General features: G+C 44.5%; 1 protein-coding gene across 1 annotated transcript in view; it reads left to right on the top strand.

The window, feature by feature from the left end:
* Window positions 1–14,281, top strand: part of CCDC6 (coiled-coil domain containing 6) — a 109,097-nt gene that overhangs the window by 84,360 nt on the left and 10,456 nt on the right. Inside the window, 4 exon segments of the mRNA XM_002915097.4 lie at window positions 541–644; window positions 2,483–2,643; window positions 8,002–8,158; window positions 10,766–10,866. Of these exon segments, the coding sequence (XP_002915143.1) occupies window positions 541–644; window positions 2,483–2,643; window positions 8,002–8,158; window positions 10,766–10,866 (523 nt within the window).

Genomic DNA, 14,281 nt, shown 5'->3' with positions numbered 1-14,281 from the left:
TTTTCAAGAAGAAAGAGTGCATTTTGGGGCTTCCTTTGCAACTGCATACTTTCCCCCAAATCAAACCTTCCTCTTCCCTACCTCTTCAGAGGTAACTAGTATTGTGCACCCCTTAATCAGTATGGAGAATTGTCTTCAGGTGTTATTTATATAAATTGTAACCTTTCTGGTTTAGCCCTGAACTACATGCAGCACTGGTTGGGGGACAAACCCAGATAAGTCCTGGTATGAGTGGTAAGCCGAGCTCCCCTGGACCCTCTCTAAGGAAGACTTCCCATGTGCCTTGAATAAAAGCTGAAACAAGCAGTGTGATTCATGTACCAGACAGCAATTAAGCTTTACCATCAAAGAATGAACCTGTCTCAGTTTTCTCAATTAAAGTTTAAGAACTAGATGCACTTCATGTGTCTGTGCCAGGAAATTGGCCATTTCTTTGCAGTTTTCTCTAAGTAAGGGGGTCCTAATGGTCCAATCAAAAAATCTCATTAACAAAGTTTAAATGACTTACTATTCTGAGTGAAACTTTTTTCCTTCCTTTAGTTGAGACGAGAGAAGATCGACCTTGAAAATACTTTGGAACAAGAACAAGAAGCGCTAGTTAATCGTCTCTGGAAAAGGATGGACAAACTTGAAGCTGAAAAGCGGTTTGTTTGGTCTTGCTGTTCAGTGTGGGGCATGTGCACGGCCCAGGGTGCTGCTCTGGCTGTGGGTGATGAATAAGAAAGGGGCGTTTTAATTCCTTGGGTGATGCACATCTTTTTAATTTGCCAGACCAAAAATATGTTGAAAGCCTTCTGAACTCTTCTCACGTTGGTCACGTCTTTATATTTCTGTCTTCTAGTCCTGGTAAAATTTCCTTTCATTTGAGACAAAGGCTATGAAGAAATTAGTCAAAGTGCTATTTGTTCACCTTCAAATTGTTCGGGAACGATCGTTGCAATTTCAGCTTTTTACCTTATTGAACTGGCTTCCCGGGTTTTCTCAAGTGCTTAGGATGTGTACTGTGCACAGTTAACTATTACACGTCTCTAGGATGTACTTCATCAGGAAGGCTGAGTTTTTAATAGGAAAATTATTATCTATTGACTTGAAAACTTATTATAAATACTTGTCCATTGTTAAGGTTAGGAATCGTTGTGCTCAATGTATGTACATGGATGTAAATGTCATTCAACAGCAGACATTTCTTGAACCCCTTCGTGCCCTAATTTTTAAGTGCTGCATACGTAGGGGGTGACGGAGCAGGACTTGAGGAATGGCAGGGGGATTCTGTATGTGGGATGTGTCTGCATGGCTGTAGAAAGGGAGTTTTAAAAATGTTCATTAATCTGCTTCACTAAGATCTTCTGTTCCCTAACCAGAGCCCTTTTGCCATAAGTATTTGGTGTGGATGAACATCCATAAGTTATTTTGAGTTCATCTCTAAATTTGCAATCCGTAGTCCTATCACAGGCTTTAAGAAAAGCGAAAATTAGAGCTTTGTCTCTAGGAAAATATTCAAGCCGTGGTTGAGTCGTCCATGTTTTCATTATTGTAGTGGTACTAATAAATTGAATTAATGAAAAGGTATTTGATATAATAAATGCAGGGACCATTGCAATATTTAACATACCAGTTTTCTCATCAAGGGCAGGCCTGAAGGTGATTCACGATTTGCATTTGGGCAAACTTAAAGGTAAAAAGTTAAAAGCCAAACCAAACCAAGATTCTAGCAGCTTATGAAAGGGGACATCGAGGTCCACTGCCCGTCTGTCTTCCTTTGCAGAACGCAGCTGGAAGTTTTACGAATGTAAGTACCAGCGTATTGTGTTAAACAGTATGAAGTTATCATTTGGTCAGTGAAAAGCTGTTGAGTATTCACATTCCTTGTGCCTCAAGAAGAGAAGAAGACCACCAATTACTAACCCAGTGATTATGGTTTGGTTTTGTTCTTTATCTTTTTACCTGTGCTCTGACCAGAAGCAAAGGGCCTTGGGCCCACTTTGCCCCACCCTCAGGATTGGTTTTTCAGGAGGGAATTTTAGAAGTGGAGTGTGTGTGGTGTCATCTTCCAAGGGGTCCCTAGTGCGTAGTTCCGGAAGCGTCGACCGAAAAGCTTTGAGAGTGAAGTTTCTTTAGTATCTCCGTTCCCGCAAGCAGACGTGATGCACTGAGTCAGCAGCAAATTCTGAGTGTCTACTGTATGCCAGGCCTAATAATCAGAAGCAAATGCTGGGGGCTTTTCCACTAATGCTTAATCACCAGCAGTCATGTGAAAGAAAAAAAAGAGAGTAGGTCCTTCAGCTCTGCCCTTTGACCTTGACCTGGATACTAGGTAAGGGAGACCAGAAGTGGATATAAAATGGGCAGAGCCTGAGTTCGACAACCCTGTAATTCCGGTGATTTGCAGGAGCTTGCTTTGAAAACAAACACCAGCTAGTAGGTTGTTTTGTCTTTTAAGGCAAACTCTTTTTCATTGTTGGAATTTTTCTTTTCACGGAAGAATCCTGCAGGAGAAATTAGACCAGCCGGTCTCTGCTCCGCCGTCGCCTAGAGACATCTCCATGGAGATAGACTCTCCAGAAAACATGATGCGCCACATCAGGTTTTTAAAGAATGAAGTGGAGAGGCTGAAGAAGCAGCTGAGAGCCGCTCAGTTACAGCGTATGTAGCCGCTGCTTTCCCTGGTCCTCTGTGCACAATTAACCCGTTTACCAAGCACCGGCTTTTACCAGTATTTACCATTGAACTTGCATAGATCAAATCCATCCTGTATTTCATTACCAATACATGCATATAGAAATCTTTCTATCATCCTGGAATGGATTATTTTTGGAAGTATTACAGTAGGATGGGCAGATAGTTTAGAATACTTCTAGAAAGTCAAATAATTTCGGGAGGGTCCGGAATCGGGTACTGTTTTTATTCTTCTCCTTGTGTTCCTCTCTAAGACTGTAGTAACAGATGTACTTTCAGGGGATTAAGGCAGAGAATAGAGTGTTTATCGTCCTTACTTCTAAATTTTAACCTCAGCTAACATTTATTCATTGAACTTGAAGAATAAATGCTTTAAAAATGTATCCTTATTGTTTGAGAAAATATCCAGATATTGAGTTGGAAATCAGAGGAACTAGACTGCTGAACACTTGATGAGGTCACACTGTGCATTTGCTTGGGTCTTTCCTGTTTCTGCGTGCAGCCTGCTTAGATGCGTTTGGATAGACAGTGCCGTGCACGGTGTGCAAGGCAGAGCAGCTCTCCCTCTCGCCCCCGACCCCCAGCCGCCCATTTCTCACAGTTAGACATTTTTTACCTATTCTTCCAGATACATGTATGTGTCTGTATAAACTTATTTTTTACTAAAAGCAGCACAGCGAACACACTCTTTTGTATTTTTCTATTTTTACTAACTGTATCTTGTAAGTTTTTCCTTGCCAATACATGTAGAGAGCTGTCTGATTCCCTTTTTAAAAAGCTGCTTGGTATTAGGTTCTATGGATATGCTAGTGCCTTCTTATCCATGCAGCTCTGCTTTCCATAGTGTCAGCCCAGTCGGGAGGCGGGTGAGCCTCCTGCCTTACTCTCAGAAGGGCAGTAAAGGCCTGATGCTAGGTCACGATGCCTGTGCCGTTCCCCTCACTTCATCTCCTCACATAGACATTGTATAATGTCCCATCATCACAAGGAGGCTGAGTACAGCACAGAGATATTTTGCGAGTGTTGGGGGGTGGGGAAGACCTTCCTCCGCCCTTCAGGGTTCTTCTGGCTGGACTAAGAATCAAACTGACATGAGGCAGATTAACAGGAGAAAATCAAATTTAATAGCATATGTATGGGGACTCCACATAGACACGGAAATTCCAAGGACCATCAGGCAACAGGAAGCTTATCTGAGCTAAAGATAGGGGTGGGGGTCTGAGGATACAAAGGGAAACAGACCAGGAGCAGGAAGGTGAGAGGAGATGTTTAGAAAACAAAGGTTGCCCTATTATGTAGATACATTTTCTAGATAAAGAAGAATCTCTGTTAATAGTTCTCTTCCCAATAAAGGCAGGCAGTTGGGGGGGAGTAAAGAGCTTTTCCTGAATCTTCTGGATGTGGATTGCTTTGACCTCAAAATACTGTTCCTGCCCAAGTGGTGTATTTTGGAGTGGCCTGCCCTGGGCCCCTACAAGAGAGACTGGGACCACTTCATATAACTTTTATTACACTGTATTGTTATAAGTGTTCTATTTTATTATTACTTCATTAACCTCTTACTGTGCGTGATTTAGAAATTAAACTTTATCATAGGTGTGCGTATTTAGGAAAAAACATAGTATATTCAGAGTTTGGGGTCATCCTTAGTTTCAGGCATCCACTGAGGGTCTTAGAACCCATCGTTCATGGATGCTGTATATCATAATTTATTTAACTAGTCCCATACCTACGGACTTGTTGTGGTTGTCCTGCTGCGACCACAGTGAACATCTGTGTCCCCACATTTGACGCCTGAACACCTTCAGGATTAACTCCAGAAGTGTATTGATGGAGTCCAGTGAATGTGCGTTTAAAGTTTCGGTGATTCTTATGCTTATGTTTTCTTCTCTAAAGTTCATTGCAAGTTCTAATCAAGTAGTGCATCTGGATTGGTGACTCAGGAATCCTTGGAACCTGGAAGAAATAGTGTTAGTTTCCTCTTGTTCCTGTAACAAATGACCACAACCTTAGTTGCTTAAAGCAACACAGATGTATTAAAGTATAGTTCTGGAGGTCTGCGGTCCAAAATAGGTCTCAGTGGGCTGAAATCGAGGTGTCAGCAGGGCTGGGTTCTTCTAAGAGGCTCTAAGGGAGACTGTTTCCTTGCTTTTTCCAGCGTGTAGAGGCTGCCTGCGTGTTTTGGCTCATAGCCCCTTCCCTGCTTTGGCAGCACTCCTGCCTGCATCCACGGCGGCATCTTTTTGCTCTGACCCCCCTGCCTCCTTCTTAGGAGACCCTGCAATGACATTTGTTCAGCCAGATAATCCAGGATGAATTCCCGTCTCAAGGTCCTTAACTTAATCTGCAAAGCCCCTTTTCCGAGTGAGGTAACAACATCACAGGCCTCAGCGATTAGGATGTGGACATCTTTGAGGGTCCATTATTTTGTCTAATCTCATATGGTTTCTGGGCTTACTGTAGGAGGAGAAACCAGTCCTCCGTTTTTGTTTTTGTTTCTTTTTTTTAATACAAGGAATTCTGATGTGTACCTTGGGTTGAGAACCATGACATACGTTTTATGAAAGCAAATCAGTGAGTTCTCAAATACTAGATATTATAGGATATTTTTTGGGTTTTTGGTGTGCTGGACAGACAGAGGTCTTTTCACGCCTTTCTGAACTCCTTTTAGTGCCGTCAGCTTACAGTTTTCTTTCTCGTGCCCCAGACAAAATATTCAGAAGAAATTGAGGAAGTCTTTTTCATTCCCTTTACTTTCTTCCTGTGGCACTACTTGGTCTTTGAAGAGACTACAAATGCAAACAGAGGCATCCTTAAGTGCCATTGCAATTTTGTGAGGGCAGAGAAAGCTGAATGGAAGGAGGAGCACGTGGCCCCCAGCTGGCTCACGGGTGGTCTGGATTAGTGTAGCGGAGGAGTTAGTGACTGAGGTCAGGTAGCCGGCCTCCCTGGGCTGCTGCTGGATATTTGGCTCCTCACCCTCCAGGTCTGTCTGTATCAGAACTTGAATCCGTCTCCCAGTAGGTTTCAGCTCGGGATGAACATAAGAATCCCTTGGGGACTGTTCGGTATACCAGTGGAGAGGCTTCGTCCACGGGATTCCTATCTGTTTGGGGTGGGGTCTGGGCACCAGTGTTTTTAACTGTAAACTTGGGATGTAAAATGTACAGGCCACCTTTGGATCATATGAGACCTACCTGTTTGGAGTCTGTCTGGCAGTCACCCTCTGTTGATGCCGTCTTTGACCAAGTGTTCCAAGATGGCTGAAGATGGCGGAAGCATCCTAAGTCTTAGGGAGCTCTGTGTGAGAGAAGGTGGCAGGGTGCTCATGGGAGTACATCCAGTCTTGAAATCAAGTGTGGTGATGTGCCAGCAGAGGGCACCCAAGCAATACCGCGGTGTCAGCCATCTGACGCTGGTCTGTGACACCCAGAGGTGTTGGGCCTAGAGCCTTCTCTGTCCTCTAGCTTCTGGGTTAACTGCCCAGATGCCAGGAAAGCCCTCCAGCCATCACGCCTGCTGACTCATGTTCTTGTGTGTAGATTATTGTTTAAGGATTCCCCTGCTGATTTCCCCCAGAAGCTAAAGGATTGCATCTGAAAGACAGTGTTTTCTCTTAAATGATTGTTCTTGAAGCCTCAGAAATCCTTAGTTCTCTGAAGCTTTCCTATTTCTGGAAAAGAAAGGCAGCTTGCTCCAATAGCCACCCCTCTTGTTCTAGAAACAATAATACTCCAAGGGGCCAATGTAGTGCTTCCTGTAGAGCTAGTGAAAAATTCTGCAGGCTTGCATATTTGGGATGAAATAATTTAAATCGTTTATATTAAAAGTGCGCTTTGTAAATATTTTCCCAGCATGCCTTCAATTAAAGAGATTTTTGCATCTCGATTAGACAGCAGGGTTTCTGGTTATATTGAAAACAACTGAGGGATTTAGTGTTTGGTGCACATAATAGTGTTTAATAACTTAGTGTTTTTTGGTATTTTTATTTGAATTTCTAAAATAAGGGTATTCAGGAGATTTTATATATTCTGTGATGATGCTGTCTTGGAAATCATTGAATACTTATCATCAAAAGTCATTATTTGCTAAAACACTAGACCTTCGTAGAGGTGCTTAAAACTGAAACTAATTGGGTGGATTTAGGAGTTGAAGTAGGGTCACTCTGTGGGAAAGAAGTGATCGGTGTGGAATTCTACTCCTTCCTTCCTTAAAAGAATTTGGAGTGGGCTAATAATACGGAGCGGTAACCCATAGGACTCTCTTTTAAACACGATCGTGACCACTTATAGCTATTTTTCAGAAAAGAGAAGTAGATGGAGGGTTTACTTTTCCCAAGTTCATTGGCTGAGAGAGGGGGAAAAAAGGAAGGAAGAAAGAAGACGGGCAGATACTGAATTTTATATAAATATTATTTTGGTGATTTCACATATTCTGTCAGAGGTAAACCAGCAAAGGGGCCGGGCGGGGGCAAGTTTTACCAGTCACTGGAATGGTGCCAGAAGGTACCCCACAGTCCTGCACAGAGTCCCCTCAGAAGGGCAAGAGTTGTGAAAGCTCCAGGAAACTCGGCACAGGGAGATTCTAGAGCCTCATGAAGATGTCAGTCCCACATTTCAGATTCCCGTAGAGCGAATGTGCTGGGCTCAGCTGGTTCCAGCGTCTCTCCCTGAGGCTAGTCGGCGCTGGCCTAGGAAACCAGTGCTGTGCCAGAGGCCTCGTCATGTGGGGCCGCTTCTGAGGAACAGTATTTGTCACAGGCAAGACTCCATCCCTGGAGCCCAGCCGCTAATGGGTCTTTACCTGCCGTCTGACTCAGAGAGAGGCTGTGTCTGACTCAGGGAGCTCGAGTCTCACAGACACACCAGAAGTTAGACCGGACATACTCACCTCCAGTTGTTTACGGCCTCCGTCTCCATTTTTATAAACGGAACTCTGACGGAGTGCGTTCTAGCGCACTGGGCCGGGCTGGTGTGAGGGGAGCCCGGGGCTGAACCGAGCCCCCTGGCTGGGCCCCCTCCAGCAGCGAGGCGGGCTCCGGGGGCTGCGACCCCAGCGTTTCCTCTGACACGTGCGTCACTTTAGAAGGTGCCTCAGTGGGAGAGAAGGTACCTAACGTCCCACTGCAGTGCCACCTGTTGTATTTGTTTGTAAATGCAGGTTGTTGGTAGACTTGGGTACGTGGGGTAAACTCTAAATCCGGGTCTCCTCGCGTGTGGGAGGAGGACCACAGTCTGTGGGGCGCAGGAGCCAGGCGGCAGTCCTAGCTCGGATTTGAGTACGATTGCACGAAGCATGGTTTAACGGAGCGTTCTGGCCTTTCAGATTCTGAGAAGATGGCGCAGTACCTGGAGGAGGAGCGCCACATGCGGGAGGAGAACCTGCGGCTGCAGAGAAAGCTGCAGCGAGAGATGGAGAGAAGGGAAGCCCTGTGTCGGCAGCTGTCCGAGAGCGAGTCCAGCCTGGAAATGGATGACGAAAGGTGTGTGCGCGGCTTGGGGGCCTCGTGAGAGGTCTCCCTTCACATGGGTTAGCTGTGGAGGGACACGGCGCCGGTGCTTGGCGTGGTGGTGACGAGCACCCCCGCGTGGAAGTCGGTGCTGAGCATGGGCAGAATGGAGGAGACAGACCGTTTTCCCGAAACGCAAAAAGATCAGGAAGAAGTTGCCTTTCCATAATTAGTGGTCGAGAGAGAGGTGGAGGGTTATGCGTAGAGAGAGTTTGCCTAGTTGTTGTGTTTGTCTCGTCCTGCACTGTGTCTGGTTTAAGTGTGGGAGCATCCTGCGGCCTAGATGTGGATGGGCAAGCTTCCTGCGCCTGAGGAAGCCCACGTGTGCCTGGAGACGGGGGAGGTTGTGAGAGGCACAGGCCTTACCTTAACAGCTTGGAAACGTCTGGGTCTTACTGTAGCTACTTAAAACAACTAAAATCAGAGCATCCCATTTATCTGCTCAAGCATCTGTCAGACCCCCTCATTGTCCCTCCGAGAAACGAGCTGAAATACGAGGGTCATCTATGGTTAACTAGAGGAAACGGCCCCAGCATTTCTCTCGTCCACAGTCTCCCCTGCTCCCCCGCCAGCCCCGTACTTGGGAGTGAGGTGATTGTTAGGATAAGCAGCAAATCCAATTTGAAAAAATCGTTCAGTCAGCAGAGAAACCAAGCATTGGGGAAATTGGGCTTTCTCTGAACCAGATCATTTCTGCAAGGGAAATTCTCTGTTCTGGATCAGGGTTGTCTTGGCCTTATGTCTTGGTGTCTGAGTGGTGAGACCGAGCTTCCCTGAGCGTACCCTCCAACGGGACTAGGCAGTCAGTGTCTGAGTCCAGGGTCTGCTCATGACCGCGATGAATCATATTGACTGTCGACACCAAAACACATCAGAATCACTTCCTTTCTCTTTCTGTAACTGGATAGATCCAGAAGCTTATTAACAAAACTTTTATCAATTTGCCATAGACAGTGGTAATATCATTTTAAGGTCTATATTTTTATAATAAAAAACGTATAAAAACAATAATGGGGTGTCATATTTAGATCTGTGTATATGCTTTCTCATTTGAAAAGAATAAAGATTATTCTTAAAAGTTTATATCATAAAACTATTATCCTTACCTTGAATTTCACTGATTTTTTTCCGACAGTGTTCCCATCTCTCTGAAATCCTTGGCCTCTGAAAGCCATTTGACTAAAAACATCAGCTAGAATACCAAATAACTATTTTATTAACTACCTTAAGACACGGGAGCATACCAGTGATTAACACTATACAGTGCCCTGTCCTTGATTTTGAGTAGGACACACTCTGAGGGACAGGATCTTCCAATCATGGTAAATGCTGAAGCTACTTCAGCCTTCTAGATAAATATGTACATACATTTTTTTCCAGAACTGGTGTTTATTCCAGATTTGCCTTATCTTTCGTAGGTCACATTATCCCAGCTAGGGTACTGCTGCCCAACAAAGGCTTCTCTCCCTGTTAGGAATGATGATGTCACATTTGGGAGAAACAAAATCATGGGAAACTTAAGATGTCTAGAAGTGTGTTTATTCCTTAAAGAGCAAGAGGTGGTTTTCGCGGCCTCGCGGTCCCGTAGGGTAGAGTGAGGCCCTGGTGCCGCATGGGGGCTGCTCTCGAGGGCAGGCAGCGTTAGCCATGGGTGTCTCCTTGACAGCTGCATGGCAGATTTGGGAGCCTGGTTTTCTCTGAGCCCAATGACCCAGCACGGAAATGGCTGTGTTAACGTTCTTCTTGCAAACGGATAGTCAGGGCCGACGTCTTCCCAGGGATAGAGGGGCCTGCATACCCAGCTGTTCCTTCCTTTGGCTGCAAGGCCTGTGAAGTCTCTCAAGCAGAGATTTCTCCTTGTCAGCATTCTGTGGTCATTCACAGTGAAGGCTGACATTCCTGACGATCAGACCTAAGTCTCCTCAGGTCTGATGTGACTTCCACGTCCAGGAAGAAGTCCCAGCCGGCGTGGTGTGGCCAGGTGGTACCGCAGTAGGTGTGGGTGCTGGGTCTTTTGCTATGTTCTAGTGTGTGGCTCTTGTTAAGCCAGGCTTATCTTGTAAATGATTGACCTCCAGTTCACGGGAAATACTGTTCCCTTTACGCTTTAATTTTATTTTTTAATTTATTTTTAATTAATGTATTTTTTCCATTACCTTTAAGCTTTAATTTGATGACATAAATCTTAGAGGGCTTGATTGAGTTTGAGTTTCAAATAACAATTTAAATGTGTGTATAGCCCTTGGGACAGTGGAGGTAGATTTCTACATAGCTGTTGTATGATGAAGAAAAGCCCAGCCCTCTCTGTTGTATGACACAGCTCTGTTAGTAGGCCTCCTCCTGGAGCTAGGACATTCCAGATTTCCCTAACCTGTACCCCTAGGGAGAGGGGCTTGCCAAGCAGTGGAGTCTTGTGACCCCTGAGTCTGCTTTATACATTTCTCCTAGCTATATCATTGTGCTCTAAATATCCCAGAGTTTGACCTCAAGATATGAACCCCAAACATTATGTCATAGGAGCTCTCTTAAGAACTATTGAAACGCACATAGTTCTGATACTTTCCACCCCCCTCCTCTTAGGTATTTTAACGAGATGTCTGCGCAAGGATTAAGACCTCGCACTGTGTCCAGCCCGATCCCTTACACACCTTCTCCAAGTTCAAGCAGGCCTATATCACCGGGTGAGTACATGTTCTCAGTTGCTTCTATGAATGATTCCTGGTACATTTAATAGGCATCCCCAAAGATGTTCCCTTCTAGCATATAAAGATCTTGTAAACAGAGGGAGAACAGGCATGTGTTTTTCAGAAACATCAAAAACAAATCCTTATCAAGACTGAGTTTTAGCCTGAAATTTCTAAGCACAAATGTTACAGTGCCAGCTGGTGTTTTTTAATTTTTTGTTGTTGAAAGGAATTTAACTCCAAAGACTGTCTTTCGCTGATTTTAAATGCCAGCTGATTGACCAAGCCTTGGGCAGATGTCTCAGATGGATCGTAACACATCCTCTGTGGGTTCTATTACGATGTTCTACATACATCATTGCATTTTTACCCTCAGAATAATTAATGTAGGCATCATTTTCCCCATGTTATAACATTGAGGAAGCAGTGATTCAGAAGTTCAGGGGCTCTTGGGCACAGGTCCAGGAAGTGGCGAGGCGGGACGGGTCTTGCTTCCCACGCCTGCGTTTTTGGAGCACAAGCTGCCTTCTGAGATTCCCGGTGACTGGTGAGCAGGGCTGGGCCCTAGTAGGCAGGCCCTGTAAGAAGAAACTGGCCTTGCTTTTGGCTTTGCTCCTGCATCTGGCTTTGCTTCTCAGAAGCCTTTCCCTCAAAGGCGTGCTTGTCTTATTCTGACCCGAAAACTCCCTCCCCCCCAGGGTCTGTGGCTCAGAACCAGCACAGCGTGGGGCTTTCAGGCCAGGAGGGCAAGTAAATGATCCAACAAGGAAGAAAGAGGAAGCAGGGGCGGGGGACTGGCCCGCAGAGTGGAGGGAGGAAAGAAAAGGTAGCAAGCCAAGGGATCGAATCTTGTGACTAAAGGGACAAGTCTGAGTTTCTTGTGCTTGCTGGTAAACAGATTTTACACAGAGCTGGGGAGAAAGAGTGTGTGTGGGGGGGTTGGGGGGTGAAGGGTGGAGTTTCACAGCAGAATAAAGTGAGGTGCCTGCTTGGAAGGGTGGCGGCAGGAAAGGCTTTGTGGGTTTGGAGAGTAGAACAGCTGCATGTTAGGGGCCCTCTCTCTTGGTCTGTTGTAACCGTGGACAGCAAGGAATGCCCTTCAGGTGATCGAGGGGAAATGCTGTGGCAGTGCACGGTGCCGCAGACACACTGAGGTTAGGCTCCTGCCCAGTGCTTTGCTGCTGTGATCTATCTTTCTTTCTTTCTTTTCTTTCTTTTCTCCCCTTTCTCCCCTTTTTTTCTTTCTTTTTTTTTAAGAGTAGAAATCAAAAGACAGTCCAGCACAAACCATGGCAACTTCTGTCCAGTTTGGGCAGGGCAGAGAGGAGCTGTTTGCAAACAAAAGGGCTTCGTGTCCTGGATTAGTACATGACCATCTCCCCTTGTTCTTGCCCCAAGGATGCTCTGGAGTCTGTGTCTCCTGGTCTCTGGTGGCCTTTAAATCTCTCCGAAAGCTCCCCTTCCTTGCTGCCTCTCAGTTTCCCCCAAATAGCACTTGGGTTTCATTACCAGGATAAAGGTCTTACTTGCCTTCTGATTTATTGACGTAAAAGGAAGGCATGCATTAGGAAGAAGCAATATGGAGGGTGGCTTTTATAGTGGATGGTGATGCTGATTCATATTCAGTATAATTTAGCCTTCTGTTTGATTTATTTAAACCTAAAGAAATCCTTAGAGGCATGTATTTTCCAATTCTTTAAGTCTAATGTTGTGGTCATTGAATAAGGAAAAAGCAAAAGTCAGACCTTGGTTGGGAATATTAACTTCTATTTGTAACACATATCCTACAGGAAGATCTTACTCTGTGTACATAATTTGGGCTCGCACTGCACCCGTCCCTGTATCGGGGACTTGCCTGTATAAACGAGCCATTTGCTTTTCCTTAAACTAAGTAATAAGTAACACCTAGAATTTTTTTTTTCTTTCAGCCAGCCTGAGTGAGAAGAACATTTGTGTCTTATTTTAAGTTCTATAATATCGAAGTAGATTTTACTTCCTATTTGGCAGCAGAATTACTCCTAATCTAGTCCCTCGCAGTCCTATACATAGTACATCAGCAAAATCTGAATTTTCAAATTTGCTTTTCAATTTAGTTTTTATTGGAAGAAGTTGTGGTGCTCAGTATTAAGAATATATAATCACTTTCTTAGTGGGATATGTTGCTTATATATATATATATTGTTTTCATTTCCATTTTGATCATTTTGGTGCATTTCTTCCCTTACCATTTCTGATTAACATTGGCAGTCTTGCATTTCATCAAGTTGTTGAAATACTTTCTCGTTCAGTTTGATTGAAAGATATATTTCCTAGAACTTATCAAAGATCCTCTCTTAATAGTGTATGGACTTATATATGTGGATTACATATGGGGAGAATATTACTGGTCAATGGTTATCTTTCAGGTTGTCCATTTAAGCAGCCTAACATCAAGACGCTCCCAGTTAGCATATTTTGGTGTGCCTAAATCTCAGATGGGCAATAACAAAGTTTGAAAACGGGTCTCACTAGCAACAAGCATACCCACTGCCCAGATCTTGGTTTCTAATTCTGTTCTCCAGTGAAAAGAACTGGGAACTCCTTGGAGAAATGGATGTTTCTAGGGCTTGGAGCAGGGAATGTACAGGATGAACCTGGAAAATCTGGTAATGCTGCAAAGTAAGGAGGTGCTCAGAAAACAGCAAGATGAAGTGAAGGTATGGGAAAGAGACACAGGGGCCAACCGAAAGAGCTCCCAAAGGCCAAAGCTGGAGTAATGTGAGCAACAGAAGAATAATGTCCTATTAGATTACAACCCAAACATAAAATAAATATCCAGGAGTTCCTACTAATATAGATGAGTGACGGAATAAATAAACAAGGGAGAAGAGACAAATCTGTCCTTCGAAAGAATTCCAGATAACTTAGTGGATATTCTGCTCTCAAGGAAGTAGAAATAACTCTTCACTCTTTAAATGTGGGAGTACATAGGGTCTTCCTTCCAAAGAATAAGTGTGGAAAAGGGAAAAAAAGAGTAACTGCAATGGAAAAAGTTGACAAACATGGCCTCAGCCAGGCCATCAGGGTCCGCGTCGACAGTGGGGAGCCATGTCAGTAGCACGTACCCTCGATATGATGAACATGGCACTTGTCCTCTGTGGAACTTCTTCCGAAAAACCCATTACCCCAGTCTAACCATGTGGAAAATGTCAGGTCCCAACCGAGGGATAGTCTGTCTGCAGAATACCTGATCGATAGACCCCAAATGTGACAAGCTCATCAAAAACAAGGAAAATTGAGGAGCTGCCTCAGCCAAGAGGTGCCTAAGGACACCTGACAATTAAATATTAAGTGGCATCCAAATGGGATCCTGGAACAAAAAAGGGACATTAGGTAAAACTTCAGGGAATCCAGAAAAGTTTGGACTTTAGTT

This window comes from Ailuropoda melanoleuca, chromosome 6 (assembly GCF_002007445.2).
Source record: "Ailuropoda melanoleuca isolate Jingjing chromosome 6, ASM200744v2, whole genome shotgun sequence".
Classification (NCBI taxonomy): Eukaryota; Metazoa; Chordata; class Mammalia; order Carnivora; family Ursidae; genus Ailuropoda; species Ailuropoda melanoleuca.
Note: the sequence above shows the minus strand (reverse complement) of the source record. Positions and strands in the feature narration are given on the sequence as shown.